General features: G+C 39.1%; 1 protein-coding gene across 1 annotated transcript in view; it reads right to left on the reverse strand.

The window, feature by feature from the left end:
- ZNF407 (zinc finger protein 407) overlaps positions 1-20273 on the reverse strand; it is a 399036-nt gene that overhangs the window by 127913 nt on the left and 250850 nt on the right. Inside the window, exon 7 of the mRNA XM_065890443.1 lies at positions 18845-19023. Within this exon, the coding sequence (XP_065746515.1) occupies positions 18845-19023 (179 nt within the window). The remainder of the gene's footprint in view (positions 1-18844; positions 19024-20273) is intronic.

The raw sequence follows: 20273 nt of genomic DNA on the forward strand, positions 1-20273 counted from the left end.
TTTATTTGTTCATAAGAGTTTTGAATGATTGGTTGTAACAATTATCAGGTATGGGAAGCTCTCCTCAGGAAGTCATTCAGGAGCAGGACAAGACAGTGAACAATCAGACAGATTCTCAATGAGTTAATATTACATTACAGAGCAATGAAGAGATGGGGTACATAAAACTGAAGGAAAACACATGGACCCAATTATGGGAACTTAAGGATAAAATTTTAAACCAATGTAGGCTTAATTTTAGAAACTGCTATGGTAATAGAGAGGAAAGAGATGGATGCAAAGAAACATTGCCAACTGATTTAACAAAAGTGCAAAGGCAGTTCTACAGTGAAAAGTTATTGTTTTCACCAAATATTGCTCAAAAAAGTGATACCTATATACCAAAGAAAGAACTAACCTATACCTCATGTTACAGAAAATTGGACTCAAAATAGATCATAGATCTAAATATAAAATGTAAAAGCATAAAGCTTCTAGAAGAAAATACAGGAGTTAATCTTGGTAACCTGAGTTAGGAAAATAGTTTCCAAATACTGTAACAAAAGTATAAACCATAAAGGAAAAACACTAATAAGCTGGACTTCATGAATATTAAAAACTTTTGCTCTATGAAAGACACTGCTAAGAGAAAAAAAAAAAAAGTCACCACCTCAGAGAAAGTATTTGACATATATCTGCCAAAGGTCTCATATCAAAAATATATTAAAAGTCTTAAAACACACTGAGGAGCTTCAAGATGGCGGAAGAGTAAAGACGTGGAGATCACCTTCCTCCCCACAAATGCATCAGAAATACATCTACACGTGGAACAACTCCTAAAGAACACCTACTGAATGCTGGCAGAAGACCTCAGACCTCCCAAAAGGTAAAAACTCCCCACGTACCTGGGTAGGGCAAAAGAAAAAAAGAATAAACAGAGACAAAAGAATAGGGACGGGACCTGCACCAGTGGGAGGGAGCTGTGAAGTAGGAAAGGTTTCCACACACTAGAAGCCCCTTCACTGGCAGAGACGGGGGTGGGCAGGGGGGAAGCCTAGGAGCCACGGAGGAGAGCGCAGCCACAGGGGTGCAGAGGGCAAAGCGAAGAGATTCCCGCACAGAGGATCGGTGTGGACCGGCACTCACCAGCCCCAGAGGCTTGTCTGCTCACCCGCCGGGGCGGGCGGGGCTGGGAGCTGAGGCTCAGGCTTCGGAGGTCAGAGTGCCGGGAGAGGACTGGGGTTGGAGGTGTGAACACAGCCTAAAGGGGGCTAGTGCGCCACGGATCGCCGGGAGAGAGTCCAGGGAAAAAGTCTGGAACCGCCTAAGAGGCAAGAGACCATTGTCTGGGGGTGCACGAGGAGAGGGGATTCAGAGCACCGCTTAAAGAGGATCCAGAGACAGGCGCCAGCCGTGGCTATCAGCGCGGACCCCAGAGATGGGCATGAGACGCTAAGGCTGCTGCTGCCGCCACTAAGAAGCCTGTGTGCGAGCACAGGTCACTATCTATCCACACCGCCCCACCGGGGAGCCTCTACAGTCTGCCACTGCCACGCTCCCGGAATCCAGGGTCAACTCCTCCAGGAGAACGCACGGCGCGCCTCAGGCTGGTGCAACGTCATGCATGGCCTCTGCCGCCGCAGGCCCGCCCCGCACTGCGTGCCCCTCCCTCCCCGCGGCCTGAGTGAGCCAGAGCCCCCGAATCAGCAGCTCCTTTAACCCCGTCCTGTCTGGGCAAATAACAGACGCCCTCCGGCGACCTACACGCAGAGGCAGGTCCAAATCCAAAGCTGAGCCCCGGGAGCTGTGCAAACAAGGAAGAGAAAGAGATATCTCTCCCAGCAGCCTCAGGAGCAGCGGATTAAATCTCCACCATCCACTTGATGTACCTGCATCTGTGGAATACCTGAATACACAACGAATCATCCCAAAATTGAGGAGGTAAGATAAGCAAAATGAGAAGACAGAGAAACACACAGCAGATGAAACAGCAAGGTAAAAACCCACCAGACCTAACAAATGAAGAGGAAATAGGCAGTCTACCTGAAAAGGAATTCAGAATAATGATAGTAAAGATGATCCAAAATCGTGGAAATAGAATGGAGAAAATACAAGAAATGTTTAACAAGGACCTAGAACTAAAGAGCAAACAAACAATCATGAACAACAAAATAAATGAAATTAAAAATTCTCTAGATGGGATCAATAGCAGAATAACTGAGGCAGAAGAACGGATAAGTGACCTGGAAGATAAAACAGTGGAAATAACTACCGCAGAGCAGAATAAAGAAAAAAGAATGAAAAGAATTGAGAACAGTCTCAGAGACCTCTGAGACAATATTAAACGTACCAACATTTGAATTATAGGGGTCCCAGAAGAAGAAGAGAAAAAGAAAGTGACTGAGAAAATATTTGAAGAGATTATAGTTGAAAATTTCCCTAATATGGGAAAGGAAATAGTTAATCAAGTCCAGGAAGCACAGAGAGTCCCATACAGGGTACATCCAAGGGGAAACATACCAAGACACATATTAATCAAACTATCAGAAATTAAATACAAAGAAAACATATTAAAAGCAGTGAGGAAAAAACAACAAACACTACACAAGGGAATCCCCATAAGGTTAACAGCTGATCTTTTAGCAGAAACTCTGCAAGCCAGAAGGGACTGGCAGGACATATTTAAAGTGATGAAGGAGAAAAACCTGCAACCAAGATTACTCTACCCAGCAAGGATCTCATTCAGATTTCATGGAGAAATTAAAACCTTTACAGACAAGCAAAAGCTGAGAGAGTTCAGCACCACCAAACCAGTTTTACAACAAATGCTAAAGGAACTTCTCTAAGCAAGAAACACAAGAGAAGGAAAAGACCTACAATAACGAACCCAAAACAATTAAGAAAATGGGAATAGGAACATACATATCGATAATTACCTTAAATGTAAATGGACTAAATGCTCCCACCAAAAGACACAGACTGGCTGAATGGATACAAAAACAAGACACATATATATGCTGTCTACAAGAGACCCACTTCAGACCTAGAGACACATACAGACTGGAAGTAAGGGGATGGAAAAAAGATATTCCATGCAAATGGAAACCAAAAGAAAGCTGGAGTAGCAATTCTCATATCAGACAAAACAGACTTTAAAATAAAGACTATTGGAAGAGACGAAGAAGGACACTACATAATGATCAAGGGATCTATCCAAGAAGAAGATATAACAATTGTAAATATTTATGCACCCAACACAGGAGCACCTCAATACACAAGGAAAATACTAACAGCCATAAAAGGGGAAATCGACAGTAACACATTCATAGTAGGGGACTTTAACACCCCACTTTCACCAATGGACAGATCATCCAAAATGAAAATAAATAAGGAAACGCAAGCTTTAAATGATACATTAAACAATATGGACTTAATTGATATTTATAGAACATTCCACCCCAAAACAACAAAATACACTTTCTTTTCAAGTGCTCATGAAACAGTCTCCAGGACAGACCATATCTTGGGTCACAAATCAAGCCTTGGTAAATTTAAGAAAACTGAAATCATATCAAGCATCCTTTCTGACCACAACACTATGAGACTAGATATCAATTACAGGAAAAAATCTGTAAAAAATACAAACACATGGAGGCTAAACAATACACTACTTAATAACCAAGAGATCACTGAAGAAATCAAAGAGGAAATGAAAAAATACCTAGAAACAAATGACAATGAAAACACGACGACCCAAAACCTATGGGATGCAGCAAGAGCAGGTCTAAGGGGGAAGATTATAGCAATACAATCCTACCTTAAGAAACAAGAAACATCTCAAATAAACAACCTAACCTTGCACCTAAAACAATTAAAGAAAGAAGAACAAGAAATCCCCACAGTTAGCAGAAGGAGAGAAATCATAAACATCAGATGAGAAATAAATGAAAAAGAAATGAAGGAAATGATAGCAAAGATCAATAAAACTAAAAGCTGGTTCTTTGAGAAGATAAACAAAATTGATAAACCACTAGCCAGACTCATCAAGAAAAAAAGGGACAAGACTCATCTCAATAGAATTAGAAATGAAAAAGGGAAAGTAACAACTGGCACTGCAGAAGTACAAAGGCTCATGAGAGATTACTACAAGCAACTCTATGCCAATAAAATGGAAAACCTGGAAGAAATGGACAAATTCTTAGAAATGCACAACCTTCTGAGACTGAACCAGGAAGAAATAGAAAATATGAACAGACCAATCACAAGCACTGAAATTGAAACTGTGATTAAAAATCTTCCAACAAACAAAAGCCCAGGACCAGGTGGATTCAAGGGCGAATTCTATCAAACATTTAGAGAAGAGCTAACACCTATCCTTCTCAAACTCTTCCAAAATATAGCAGAGGGAGGAACACTCCCAAACTCATTCTACGAGGCCACCATCACCCTGATACCAAAACCAGACAAGGATGTCACAAAGAAAGAAAACTACAGGCCAATATCACTGATGAACATAGATGCAAAAATCCTCAACAAAATACTAGCACAAACAGAATCCAACAGCACGTTGAGAGGATCATAAACCATGATCAAGTAGGGTTTTTCCCAGGGATGCAAGGATTCTTAATATACGCCAATCAATCAATGGGATACACCATATAACAAATTGAAAGAGAAAAACCATATGATCATCTCAATACATGCAGGGAAAGCTTTCGACAAAATTCAACACCCATTTATGATAAAAACCCTCCAGAAAGTAGGCATAGAGGGAACTTACCTCAACATAATAAAGGCCATATATGACAAACTGACATCCAACATCATCCTCAATGGTGAAAAACTGAAACCATTTCCACTAAGATCAGGAACAAGACAAGGTTGCCCACTCTCACCACTCTTATTCAACATAGTTTTGGAAGTTTTAGCCACAGCAATCAGAGAAGAAAAAGAAATAAAAGGAATCCAAATCAGAAAAGAACAAGTAAAGCTGTCACTGTTTGCAGATGCCATGATACTATACATAGAGAATCCTAAAGATGCTACCAGAAAACTACCAGGGCTAATCAATGAATTTGGTAAAGTAGCAGGACACAAAATTAATGTACAGAAATCTCTGGCATTCCTATACACTAATGATGAAAAATCTGAAACTGAAATTAAGAAAACACTCCCATTTACCATTGCAAAAAAAAGAATAAAATATCTAGGAATAAACCTACCTAAGGAGACAAAAGACCTGTATGCAGAAAATTATAAGACACTGATGAAAGAAATTAAAGATGGTACAGATAGATGGAGAGATATACCGTGTTCTTGGGTTGGAAGAATCAACCTTGTAAAAATGACTATACTACGCAAAGCAATCTACAGATTCAATGCAATCCCTATCAAACTACCACTAGCATTCTTCACAGAACTAGAACAAAAAATTTCACAATTTGTGTGGAAACACAAAAGACCCCGAATAGCCAAAGCAACCTTGAGAACGAAAAACGGAGCTGGAGGAATCAGGCTCCCTGACTTCAGACTACACTACAAAGCTACAGTAATCAAGACAGTATGGTACTGGCACAAAAACAGAAATATAGATCAATGGAACAGGATAGAAAGCCCAGAGATAAACCCATGCACATATGGTCACCTTATGTTGAAAGGAGGCAAGAATATACAGTGGAGAAAGGACAGCCTCTTCAATAAGTGGTGCTGGGAAAACTGAACAGGTATATGTAAAAGTATGCGATTTGAACACTCCCTAACACCATACACAAAAATAAGCTCAAAGACTTAAAGACCGAAATGTCAGAAACTATCAAACTCTTAGAGGAAAACAAAGGCAGAACACTCTATGACATAAATCACAGCAAGATCCTTTTTGACCCACCTCCTAGAGAAATGCAAATAAAAACAAAAATAAAGAAATGGGACCTCATGAAACTTAAAAGCTTTTGCACAGCAAAGGAAACCATAAACAAGAGAAAAAGACAACCCTCAGAATAGAAGAAAATATTTGCAAATGCAGCAACAGACAAAGGAGTAATCTCCAAAATTTACAAGCAGCTCATGCAGCTCAATAACAAAAAAACAAACAACCCAATCCAAAAATGGGCAGAAGGCCTAAACAGACATTTCTCCAAAGAAGATATATGGATTCCCAACAAACACATGAAATAATGCTCAATATTATTGATCATTAGGGAAATCAAAACTACAATGTGATATCATCTCACACCGGTCAGAATGGCCATCATCAAAAAATCTAAAAACAATAAATGCTGGAGAGGGTGTGGAGAAAAGGGAATCCTCATACACTGTTGGTGGGAATGTAAGTTGATACAGCCACTATGGAGAACAGTATGGAGGTTCTTTAAAAAACTAAAAATAGAATTACCATACGACCCAGCAATCCCACTACTGGGCACTTACCCTGAGAAAACCATAATTCAGAAAGAGTCATGTACCACAATGTCCACTGCAGCTCTATTTACAATAGCCAGGACACGGAAGCAACCTAAGTGTCCATCCACAGATGAATGGATAAAGAAGATGTGGCACATATATACAATGGAATATTACTCAGCCATAGAAAGAAATGAAATTGAGTTATTTGTAGTGAGGTGGATGGACCTAGAGTCTGTCATACAGAATGAAGTCAGAAAGAGAAAAACAAATACCATATGCTAACACACATATATGGAATCTAAAAAGAAAAAAAAAAAGAAGATAATGAAGAACCTAGGGGCAAGACAGGAATAAAGACGCAGACCTACTAGAGAATGGACTTGAGGACACGGGGAGGGGGCAGGGTAAGCTGCGACAAAGTGAGAGAGTGGTAGTGTATATATGGACATATATACACTACCAAATGTAAAATAGATAGCTAGTGGGAAGCAGCTGTATAGCACAGAGAGATCAGCTCGGTGCTTTGTGACCAGCTAGAAGGGTGGGATAGGGAGGATGGGAGGGAGGGAGACGCAAGAGGGAAGAGATATGCGGATATATGTATATATATAACTGATTCACTTTGTTATAAATCAGAAACTAACACACCATTGTAAAGCAATTATACTCCAATAAAAATGTTTAAAAAAAAAAGCACATATACTATGCAATTACATTTATGTGAATAAAGGATAGTCAAAATTAATCTATAGTGACAGAATTCAGAATGATGGTTACCTCTGGGGAAATGGGGCACTGGTATTAGGAATAAGGAATTTCTAGGGTGATGGACATGTTTTATACCTTAATCTACATATATACATATATGTATAACAATTTATTGAAAAATTAATAAAAAGGAGAGAAACATAAAAAAAAATTCTTAAAACAATAATCCAAGGGAACAAGGGGCAAATATTTCAAAAGATACTTCATCAAAGAAAATATAAAGAAGGCAAATAAGCACTGATAATCAACATCATTAGGAATCAAATGCAAACTGAAACCATGAAATCCCACTGAACTCCTATTAGAATGACGTAAGCAAAACTGACAATAACAAGTGCTCACAAAGACGTGGGGCAAGGGTAACTCTCAAACAGCGTGGTGGGAATATAAAATGTGTAGACACTTTGGAAAACAGTTCAACGGTTTTCTTTAGAAGTTGAATATATATGTACCATATCATCCAGGTATCTCATTTCCAGGTGTTTATTTACTCAAGAGAAATGAAACCTTACATTCGCACAGAAATCTACATGTGAATGTTCATAGCCCCTCTATTCGTAATTGCCAAGAAGAGTAAATGTGGTATTCATTTCGGGCCCATCACTGTGGTTTTGATTTGCATTTCCCCAACAAGTAATGATGTTGAGTATCTTTTCGTGTGTTTACTGGTCATTTATATATATATATTGTTTGGAGGAACAGCTATTCAGATCCTTTGCCCATTTTTTAATCAGGGTATTTGCCTTGATATTGTTGAATTATAAGCGTTCTTTATGTATTCTGAATACAAGTCCATTATCAGATAGATTTGCAATTTTCCCCCCATTTTATAGGTTTTCCTTTCAACTTCTTGACGGTGTACTTTGGGGCACAAAATTTTTTTTAATTTGGTAAAGTCCAACTCATCTATTTTTTTCGTTTATTTCCCATGCTTTTGGTGTCATAATCAAGAAAGCATTGCTTAACGAAAGGTCACAAAGATTTGTTCATATGCTTCCTTTTGAGGATTTTATAGCTGAGATAATTGATGTTTTGGACAAATAAAACAAGGTATATTTATGGGGATGCAGGGGTTAGTATACACACAGCCGTTTCCTAGTTCTGTCTGTTGAGAAGGCCAAAAAGCAAAGGGTGCACACAAGCAATGAATACATACAGCATACATATCATGATTTCTAAATACCAATAAAAGGAACTAAGGCTCCTGAAAGAGAGGCTCATTTTACCACCAGGGGAGGGAAAACCACCAGATGAACGTGGATCACATTTTGGTGCCAGAAAGTAAACAGATGCTCATAAAAGCATGAGGGCACATCAAAGGGCACAGGAGTCCACCTGAAAGAGCTTGCAATGGCCAAAGCTGAAGAATTGTGAGCAAGAAAATAAGTAACAGTGATATAATAGAATTATAAGCCACAGAGTAAAATAAGTTCATGCTGGTAAAAATTAATAGAATAAAAATAATTGGAAGAGAAGGGACAGATATTCCTTAAAGAAAAATTCCAATTAAATGTAGAAGGAACGGGGAAGAGAGAAAATGACCATTAGAACTCCACAGATCTTGTTGCAGTCAAGATCCACTAATGAATGTCAAAATTAGTGGTTAAACGCTTAAGGAGAAACAGGCTATTGGCATAATCTGAATGTATCTCCCCTGAGATATGTATTAATTAAAAAGGGGAAATAGTAAGCTTGTAGTGGAGAAATACAGAGACACCATCTTACTCAACTGGTCCAGGTTACATCATCTGCCCTACCGTACCCCTGATACACTCCACATCTATTCTGAGAAATTCTTTAAAAATCCTCAACTGAGTCATGAGTAAACATCAGACTAATGCAAAATAAAGAACACTCTACAAAATAACTAATCCACATTCTTTACAAATGTCAAGGTCACATAAGACAATGAAAGACGGAAAAACTGCCACGGACTGGAGAAGATCAAGGAGACACAACAACAGAAGGGCATGTTGGTTTCTGAGCTGAATTCTGGAAAAGAAAAACAGCAGAATGGAAAACCCGGTGAAATCTGAATAAACAATATAATTTAGAAAACAGTACTGTGCTAATGCTAAAGTCTGGTTTTGGTAATTGCACTGTGGTTATATATAATGCTAACATTTGGGGGAGCTGGGTAAAGGATATATGGGAACTCTCTGTGCTATTTTTCCAACTTTTCTGCAAGTGTTTTCAAAATAAAAACTTAAAACAAGGAAAATTTGCTAAATGGTAATTTTGCTTGCTAAAAATAGAAATAAGTGAAATTGCAAATGAATAATAATATGCATTTTTATATCTTCAGAACTAAACTTCAAAGCTAATTAAACAAGATACCTCAACTTTCCTCATAACTTGAACAACTTGTGATGCTATTCTTTACTAAATGCCTTTGCTGGAGACAGCCACCTGTGCTGCAGCATCGGCAGTAGGACCTGTCACCACCTACCTTGTTTCCTCATATAAAACTGCATTTTAGTTGGGGTCATGATACGTCTGGGAAAGTGTGTAAATTTTTAAAATATATAAATTATATTCAATTAATCACATGATAAAAGGTCTATATAAAAATAAAAGCCACATCAATCACCTGATAAAATTATACTGCCCCTACTATAACTTTCCACAATGTTTTTTCCCTTAAAATTTTGATAAATGAAGTTGTCAGGGGGGATAAGATCACAACTTTGCCTGCTGATGAGGTAACCATACTGTATGTGCCTGTATAACCTGCGGCAGCGAGGAAAGCGGCCTAAAAGACAGTTTCAACGAGGCTCTGAATTACACAGGCTAATTACACTTAGCGAGGCCACCCAAGAAAGAAAAGGATAGAGTTCTTTTTTTCTGGAAAAAAAATTTAAACATCACTTTAAAACTTCCCTTTAAGATTATGTAGTTAGGGGATGAGACTGAGAGCTCTCAAGGCTTGAGATCCATCAAAAATGATTAACTAAATGGATTTACATGAATTTGAGATATTTTCAGTGAATTCTATTAGGTATTACTAACAAAAGCCGTATTTTACTTGTGTACACTGACTTTATTTTAAATGTTGTGAATGCCATTAAGGACTTCACAGAACATTAAAATATACACTAGAAAGCACATTATTTCAAGATCATATTCGTTTTAAAAATATAGTACTCAACATACAAAGAATAAAAATAATTCAAATAATAAGTTTCTACTCTGAAAAAAAAGTTTTATATAGACCTTTTCTAGCCCTAACTTTGGATATATGCTCAGACTGACATGCTAATATATGTATTACACACATAAAACATATACACACATATATAGTTATGAGACTCATTACTCTCAATAACAACTTCAAATAAATGCAAAATACATTCCTGTCCTCTCCTACTACTTTCTTAGTATTAAAACAGCAATAAAAAAGCCCAATACCTTTATTTCTACAGAAAATCTCAATATCAATGATAACTTTCAAAGCTCGTTCATATGTATTAGTTAATTTGAACCTCATATTCAAAGGAAAGGCTAAACATTGTTAGTCATTTTGCAGCTGAGAATACAGATGTAGAAGGTTGAGAGACTTGCTTAAAGTCACACATCTCAATGGCAATAAAGTCAGGACACTAAAACCTAGTTCATTTGACTCCACCCGTCCACCCATCCATCCATCCTCCAAATTCTGTACCAGGCAGTAGAAGTACAACTGTGAAAACATTTACCCTAGTGTTTTGTTTTTTTTTTTAACTATATTATACCATGCTACTTCCTAGTACACGTTTTCAGATTATCTGATGTCTTAAAACTCAATATGAAGGCTTCCATGATAAGAATTTCATTAACCCATAGATGCTGATTTTTTTTTTGGGGGGGGGTATACTATTTTATTAACATTTAAATATCACCAAGAGTTCAAGTATATGCTAGCCATTTGTTCAGATTTTTGAAATAAAGACAAAATGGGCAAACAGCTTTAAGGGTGCAACGTATTTAACACTGCACAATATATTCACCAACTAGACAATCTAAGGAGTGGTATAACTATACACTTAGGAGGACTGAGTGTAGGAACAAACCCTGGAACTGGAGGAAAAACCCGCCATTCAGGACTGAACAGAGGTCCTTGGTTGCTGACAGAATCTCCCCTTGACTTCAGACTTGAGACAAACCGAGGGAGTCTGTCAGTATACAGAGACCACTGCCTTCAGGACAAACAAACAGTAACAGGATGGACTGGCCAGAGCCAATTCAGGTTGTGGGGACCGGTCTGAAGTGAGCAGGGTCGGCTGGAGGCTGGAAATGCTGCAGCTGAAGGCCAGCATCGGCCGATGACAGCAGCCACCTTCTACAAGTCGCTGATTTCTCCACAAGTTCCTAATGCTTTTCCCAAACAGGGAGCTTTTTTTTTTTTTTTTTTTTTTTTAAAGCTCCTGGATATGTAGGGTTATATAATTGGAAAACTCTTGAAGACAAACAGACTTGGACTTCAATCAGCAAGTTAACCTCTTGAAGGTTCTTTTTTTAAATCATTAAATTGGGAATAACACCTACCAAAGAATTTTGCTTTGAAGATTTAACGGCCTAATGAAAAGTTCAGCACAGACACTATTACTACCCTTCCTCTTTCTTTCTTTGTAATTAAAAAGACAAAACGTGCAAAATAATAGAGTTCTTGAGTTCCCCATACTAACCATCTAAAATAGGAAGCCACACCTATTACAGTTTGGAGGACTGTGGGAAGGAAATGGCAGAAAATGGACCAGAGAGACACACGGGGCAAATATTTCCTTAAGCCTACTTACTCCACAATGTTAAGTAGATAAAGGAAGTTTTTAGACATATACTGAAGACATGTTAGAGGGAACATATTTATTCTTCAGGAGATTAAATTTTAAAATATTTAAGGATGTTAATTAGAAAGTTTTGAAAAAACCTATATCAGTATATTACTCAATAAAAGAGAAATGGTGATGAGTTCAGAGTCAGCTTAACTCACCAGTAAACAGCACATTTACTGACACACAAACACAAATGAGACCATCCGGGAGAGCGATTATATTACTGAAAAAAAGGAGACTGATGGAAAAATAGTGCTTTGACATTATTCACCCATTGACTACAAAGAATGTAAGATAGTCCTAAACTTAGGAATTCCAACAGGAGTGAGAGTGAGAGAGAGCGGAGAGAGAGGCCAATGAGCAAAATACCTAGTCTGCTGTGCCATGATGGACAGAAGGCACCAGACTATGTAGATAGGGCTTTGAAAGAAACAAAGACATTTAGCAGCAGTTAAGAAAAATAGTAAATTAACCCATGGATGATGTCTGAGGTTAAAGAATCAAATTGTTGAGCTAGTAATTATTTTAGGAAGTCTTTTGTTAAGTGGTGAAGTATCAGGAGACTGGAAAACAAGGACTCTAGTCTGAAGGTTAAAAAGAAAGAGGGGAGAGGCTGAAAATTATAGAGCTGTAAGTCTAACATCTATATTAGGAAATAAATTTGAGATGATACTTATGGATGAGCTTAATAATACATTTGGAGAAGTACAATTTAATAGGAGTGAGTCAGCATGGATTTACCAAAGGCAATCATGTCAGAAAAAATTTCGTTCCTTTTTAAGTTGAAGTAATAATTGGTTTATGTAAGGGAGAACCAATGAGAAACTGTCAGGCTTTTCTGAGATTTTTGGACCTTTTCATAAAATGAATTATTGTACAAAATGTCATGACATGTGTCAGGGCACCCAACTAACAAAAGGGGATGAAAGTAATGGGGTTAAAAATAGAGGGCCAAAGAATTTGGGAAAAGACTGTGTTCTACAAGGCTCTCTATATATCAGAACACTAATGTTTTTAATTAATGATGAAGAAAACCTTTTATAGTACAAAATTTGAATATATCACAAAATGAGAGGGAATGGTTAAGATACAAAAGGCTATACAGCTGTTTTATCTTAACCGTGATAGATTAAGCAAATGGGCTCAGAGGTGGAATATGAAACTTAATCTGCCTAAGTATAAAGTGATGCACTTGGATAGAATTAAGGAATCAGTTAAATATAGTTTAAATGGTACTGAACTGGTAACCATTAGAAAGAAAAAGGATTTGGAATTTGGATAAGAGTCAAACTTTCACATTCTTATAACTGGGTAAGAGAAATGCTATGGAATGAAGTTAAATAATACATGTCATAAAGAATTTAAAAAATGACTATCTTATAGGAGAATAAAAAATTCTAATCTGTGAAGAGGGTTTGATAGATTCATGTGCTATCATCCTGCACAGGCAATAATCTAATGTATATTGTAAATGATTAAGTACTGATATATATAAGAACTAATGAAAATCATATCAATACAAATATGATAAAAAATATGACAGTAGAAAAATTAAGGAAATTAGGAAAAATACCGTCCCATCACTTAATGCTTAATTTCCCCTGATAAGAGAACACTATTTGATTATTACCTTTGGAAAAGGCAGAAACATTTACTACATTTAAAGTCCCAGCTTCTCAGATGAGAATACGGAAAAACTAAGCCAACCTCCTAGTCTCCACGCAGCGCTCATCCTGCGGGAAAGTGGCCACTCCATGCCTGGGCCCTCCGGGCGCATCTGTGCAGGTGCAGGGAGCATAGCTTCAATTTGAGCCGTGGAGGCACAACGTGGAGTCTGTCTCTTGGAGTTCGTGAGAAAAAACATCTTCTTCGTAGTCACAAGCAGCAGAGCCCTGGCACACCCCCTCCACTCTCTCCTTGGCCCTCTCCATCTCAATCTTCAGGTTGTTTTTAAAGTATTCTGAGATATTACCACCCAAGTCCAATTGAAGGTCACCCGTATTGCACACATAAAGTGTGTGTAATTCTTTCTCAAGGTGTAGTGAATGAACACCAAGCTTATTCATGGATAAGAGAGATGGGAGAAATACAACTGCTAAAACTATGAAGCTCAAATAAAGATCACTTTTGAGATGAAACGGATTTCACGTAATAGAGAACAAGTGTAACGTACAATGACAGAAAAGATTCTGGCCACTTGCAATCTGTCATCAGTTTTGCGGGACTAATGTGACTGCATAATCCCATCATATTAGATCTAGAGTGGACCTAAATGAACCTCTTTGGAAGTTTAGGGGTCAAGGGAATCCTGTTCTTTTAAAAAGAGAAGTACTGGGCTTCCCTGGTGGCGCAGTGGTTGAGAGTCCGCCTGCCGATGCAGGGGATACGGGTTCGTGCCCCGGTCCAGGAAGATCCCACATGCCACGGAGCGGCTGGGCCCGTGAGCCCATGGCCGCTGAGCCTGCGCATCCGGAGCCTGTGCTCCGCAACGGGAGTGGCCACAGCAGTGAGAGGCCCGCGTACCGCAAAAAAAAAAAAAAAAAAAAAAAAAAAAGAGAAGTACCTACAGAAAAGGGTACAACTCAGAGAAGAGCTTGAGGAATTTTCCCCAACTGAACACAACCGCGTCCCAACATCAGGGATAAGAAGGAGAACCAGCACCGCCTCTCCTCATCCCAGGGACTGGTCTCTACACCACAGATTAGTCTTGGCTGCTTTTATATTTAATAAAGAATGAAATAATACAGAATATACTCCTTCTTGTTTGGCTTAACTTCATCCAATGATATGATCGTGAGACTTATTCATATTGTCGCTTTAGCTGTAGTTCAATCGTTCTCATTGCTGTAGAGTATTCCATTAGGTAAATATGCAACCTTTCTACTTGATGGACATTCAAGTAGTTTGGGGTTTTGACTATGATGAGTACATCGGTTATCAAGTATAAATAATAAAGTAAAGGACTACTTCAAGTAAAAGATTAAAGTTGTCACTGCAGATAAAAGAAACAAAATGCAGCTATATGCTGTTTATAAGGCAGCTGGTATAGCTATACAATATAAAACACAGAATGATGGCAAGAAGTATTACTACAGATAAAAAGGAACATTTCATAATTATAAGAGAATTAAATATTTTTTATCTTAGGTGTGCACATGTATAAAACAAACCTAAAGTTCCAAGTATCCAGTGATTTATCTTTAAAACATGTAAAGCCAAAATTAACAGAAAAACAGACAAATCCATAATCATAGTGGGCAACTTTAATATACCTCTCTTACCATGGTGATAGAGTTAGCATAAAAAAAATCAGTAAGAGTACAGACAATCTGAGCAATACAGTAAAGAAATGAGATAAGTGACATACAGGAAACACAGAATACAGCACCAAACAACACCGATATTTCTAGTACGTCTCAAACATTTACCAAAACTCACCACATGCTGGGCATAAAGAAAGTATAAACAGATTCTGAAGGATTAAAATAATTCAGACTATGTTCTGTAAGCACAGTAGATGTAAGCTAGAAATCAAGTTAATTACTATTTCAGTAGTTAACAAAAAGATAATTAGAAAATCCCCAAATGCCTGGAAATCAAATACTGCATTTCTAAATAATCCACTTTTATTAAAAAAAAAATAAATGACCACTTGTATCTTGTTTTCCAACAAAAGCTACAACCAAAATTAAAGCTCACATATAGCCTTTAATTCTCAGGAGTATGAAACGGAAAATGGTATCAAAGTCATTCTTCTAGCTCCCAACAACAATTGAGAAAGAAGACAATGGATCATCAACGGAAGCCAACAGAGAAGAACACTGGGCAACGATGGGTGCTAAGTATTATCACGTCAAACAGTTTACATATTGTACCATCTTGGTTAGATCATATGAAAACTGTGCTGTAGGCATCACTATCCCCAGCTTACAGAGGGGAAGACTGAGACCCACAGAGTTAAAACAGGGTTTCCAAAGTCATTCAACAGGGAAATGAGAGCTGAAGTTAAAACCCAGCCTGCCCTGAAGGCCATGCACACAGAAACACGGGATGCTACAGTGAGGAGGGACCTCAGAGAGGGCACGGACCTCACTGCAGGGCCCCCAGGGGAAGCACAACTGCAGGAAAACCACTTTCTCAGAACTGTTTTCCAACAACAAAAAAAATTAAATACCTTATTTTAACATAGACATTTCCAAATAGCATGTTAACTAAAATTTAAGATACCCCAAATGACATTATTTACAATCTTTTCTGTTGCTGTTGTTTAACATTTTCCTTCTCATGAGACCATGAGATGTTTGATCTACATGGGAGAGCTAAGTCAGATCCAGAGTGAATGTGTTTATTTGTTCTGGGGTAGTTTAAAAGAACTGCTTCATATGCGTCACTGAATTTTTGATTACAGATTTCTCAACACATGCATAGTGTTGACAGCAGAGAAGGCTGCTGGTAAGTCACTGTCAGGTCTGGGCCATAAACCACTCTGAAGATTTCAGTCCACCTCCTGACCCTGCACAGTACCGTGCATCAGGGATTCATCCACTGTGCTGCCTATTTCCTCTACCGGAGAGCGTGGAAGGAAGCGCGGCCAGCGCCCGCGTCAACATCTCACTTCACGTGGAGGAAGGCGCGTTCCACACATCCATGAAGGTATTACAGTTGACTCAGAATTACAAGGTCAAAGAGTCAACCTAAGAACTTCGCCGTTTTAAAGTTTTCTCTTAACGGAGCTAAGTTTATCAAAGCAAATATATTACTGAGGAGCTATCTTGCCTTGCACGGGGGGAATAAACAAGTGACACCCCACACGCACCACGTGGATTTCGTCTGTCAAAATACTGAGGAATGCTACCGTGATTTAGATAGAAAAAGGTTCCAGAAGAATCATAAAAATACAAACAGAAAACTAGGATCCAATGCGCAAGAGCATCACACACATACACAAGGAAACAGGATAATTTTTCTAAAAAAGATTCTATACAAATGATATCTCAAAACAGAACTCTCAGCATCACTCGAGCAGCAGTGGCGAAGCGAAGAGCCTGTCCTTTCTGTGCAGGACAACAAAAGGAATGTGTTTCTTTGGTCTGCAATTAGCTTCCTCTCCCTTTCTTTGCTGTTTACTTCATTTAAGAGCTAGAGACACCTTATTTTAGGAAAATAACCTACTTTTAATGTCTGATTGGTGCAATGGAAGAGAGAGACAGAATGCGTCGATATTACATCTTGAGAAGCTGAAATAGTAAAACTACCTTGAAAATGGCACTTTGCTGACAACCTACCATCAGTTTAGATCACTTTGCTTGGCCATTTCTTGAAGCACCAGCTTTTAGGCAATATTTCTGACATCTGCATTGTCATGCACTCATATTAATAAAGAATCCGTAGGTACTCATGGCCAGAAGATACTTCAATTTGACTTTATCTGTTTTTGTGAACTAAAGCTGATAAACTGTCTAGTTCAAAGCCTTTTCAGTAACAACCCCACCAAAATACAAAAAATATTGACTCCCGTTTTTCTTTTTCAAAAACAGACGTGGGTACAACAGAGATTACTAAGTCAGATGTTTTACCATGACTTTAAAGAGTCAATCTGATGAGTATAAACAGAGAAATTTGAGAACACAACAGCAGAAAACAAATAATAACCTTACATTCAGTGTCAAATGGATTAGGACTATTATTCTACCTCACATTACTCAACAAGTCCTGTTTCTTCCACTGTAGACATTACATTACCAATGTCATTTACATATTTTGCAAAGGCAGCCTTGCATCTGGGGTGGGATTTCACACAACTTTCAAACACTAGTGTCACTTCGCCAGCATCAGCACCAACACCCACAGTCCTTTGCACTGATCATTCTCGGCATGAGAGTACTGTGCTAAGAGCTTCATAGACCAGATCTTTTTAAATTCTCACAATAACCCTTTAAATAGATCCCACCACATCGATTTACGTACGAGAAATCTAAGGTGATGAGATGAGCCTGCCTGTAACCCACACGGCCAGGATGGGGAGGACAGTTTAAATACAGCTCCAATTGCTCCCAAAGCACCTGCTTTAAACATCCCCTGGATCCCCTGGCATTATTTAAATAAAGTCCTGTTTGGGCTACAGTTGGAACTTCCGGCAAATGTCCTGCAGGGGACTACCTCTTCCGACAGGTCCCATACTCACCATCCATCACCTGGCTACTCTGCACGGAAGAACTCTGCACTCAAGGCCCCCTTGTTCACTAAACAAAAGGCTGGGCTCCAGGGGTCAGTGTGCTTAACCCTGCAGTTGGTGCTGCATATCTGATCCTCCCACAGCATCTGACGGCCAGTCCAACAAGGCCAGAGTGATCTCAGCAGCCTCTGCCATCACCAACGTTCCCTGAAACCCGTAGCACGGTCCCTCCTAGTTTTGGGGACACGTGTGGCACTCTGTTACCCCATCCAGGTTCTCCTGCTCTCCTCAGTCACATTCCTCCCCTTTCCAGGTGTCTACTGGAAAACCATGGTACAAGGGACAGGGCAGGCATAACATTTTAAATCACAAACATTTTTTGAAAAAAAATTAAAAACCTTATCAATTAGCCAAAATACGAAGCTCAAACAACTACTACTGTCTCAGCTCAACCGCGTTTTGAGTATTTGCCATTAATAACTCTGCTGTCCTGTGATGATTATTTCATCATATTTGCTCTTGATGAAATATAATTGAAAAGACCTGTTTTTATAGTTGAGGGGGATAAGACCAAGTGTTCTTTTTTATAAGTCTTGAAGCAGATACTATCACACATGCTACCACATTTAAATAAAGGCTGGTAATACACGAACAGCCTAGTAACTATCGTGACGAGTGAGCATTTCACGTAATAGCTTTCGTTTCTTACCTGCGTGCAAGTAGGCCAGGTCAGGGTTTTCGATGTCAGGGTGCTGCTCTTTCAAGTGGTTTCGAAACTCCACAGGGACGTTGGTTCCATAGTCACACTTGGGGCAGTTGTACATCTTGACCCCTTCATGTTTGCCCGTGTGTAGAATGTGCTTGCGGATATTTTCAGCACAGTTTGACCTACCAAGGAAGAAAGAAAAGTAAACGGAATTAAGGTCGAATCAATAACATGAGACCACAGATCATGATGGCAGTGACCACTCATGCAGACCTCACAGGTGTCAGGTGCTATGTATGCTGTAAGTGTTGTGCTCTGTAAGAGTTAACATGAATCATATGAGGCTGGGAGCTTTTATAACCTTGGTGCTAATTTCTAGGTTGGCTTTTACCTGAGCAATTCATTTCTGTGCAGAACTGGAAACACAAAGTCCCAAGTTCTATCATTTTAATATCAAATTATTCTGGTACCACTTGAGGGCAGTGAAGGAGTCTCCTTAATCCCGAGAACACACCTTGCACCACGGAGTACTGATACAAAGGCAAGCCCTGTCACCTCCACTGAAATTGGAGCATTAAGGAAAAAAAGATGCCTTGACTTTTAGACCTGTCAAGTGAGCTGCTTCTAAGCAAGGCTCTAAGATAGTCTGACGATAGAAAAGTAGCTGGAAACAGCCCCTCAGCCCACAGTTGGGCAATGTGCGAAGTTCCAGTGAGGCTCCTGTACCGGTGTAGGTTTTGAAGAGGGATGGACTGAATAAATACAATTGAGGGTCTGTATATTTCCCACCAAATTGTCCCTGAAAATAGGCTCCTCTCCCACTGCTTTCCTGCAGACGCAGAAATGCGAGGCCTGAAATGACCAGAGCCCTGGGCACAGGGAACTGCTCATGAGGCAAACTGTTCACCGCCTGCTCCCAGCCCTCTCAGCACAGGCACTGCAACTGTGCCCCCAGACCGCGTCCAATTAACAGCAGTTAAACCGAGCGGCCATACAATCATTAAGAGTGGGTGACTGAATATGTCTTCAGTTGGACATTGATTTCTAAAGAGTCCCATGCTCACAGACTGGAAGACTTAATATTATTAAGATGGCAATACTCCCCAAATTGATGTGCAGATTCAGTGCAACCCTACCAAAATCTCAGCTGGATTTCTTATAGAAATTGAAATGCTGATTCTAAAATTCACAAGGAAACGCATGGAACCTAGAAGACTCAATACAGTCTCACAAAGAACTAAGTTGAGGACTCACACTTTCTGATCTCAAAACTCACGAAGCAACAGTAGTCAAGACAGTTCCATGGGAAGTTAGATGCCTCAGCGCAAGGCTGCAGGCTCCTCGTGGGGAGCAGGGATTCATGCCGGACTTGCTGGGCCCATGAGCGCAAGCATTGGGTTTATGGCGAAGGCATTCTGAATCATGAGGACAT

The sequence above is a fragment of the Phocoena phocoena genome, chromosome 13 (assembly GCF_963924675.1).
Source record: "Phocoena phocoena chromosome 13, mPhoPho1.1, whole genome shotgun sequence".
NCBI lineage: Eukaryota > Metazoa > Chordata > Mammalia > Artiodactyla > Phocoenidae > Phocoena > Phocoena phocoena.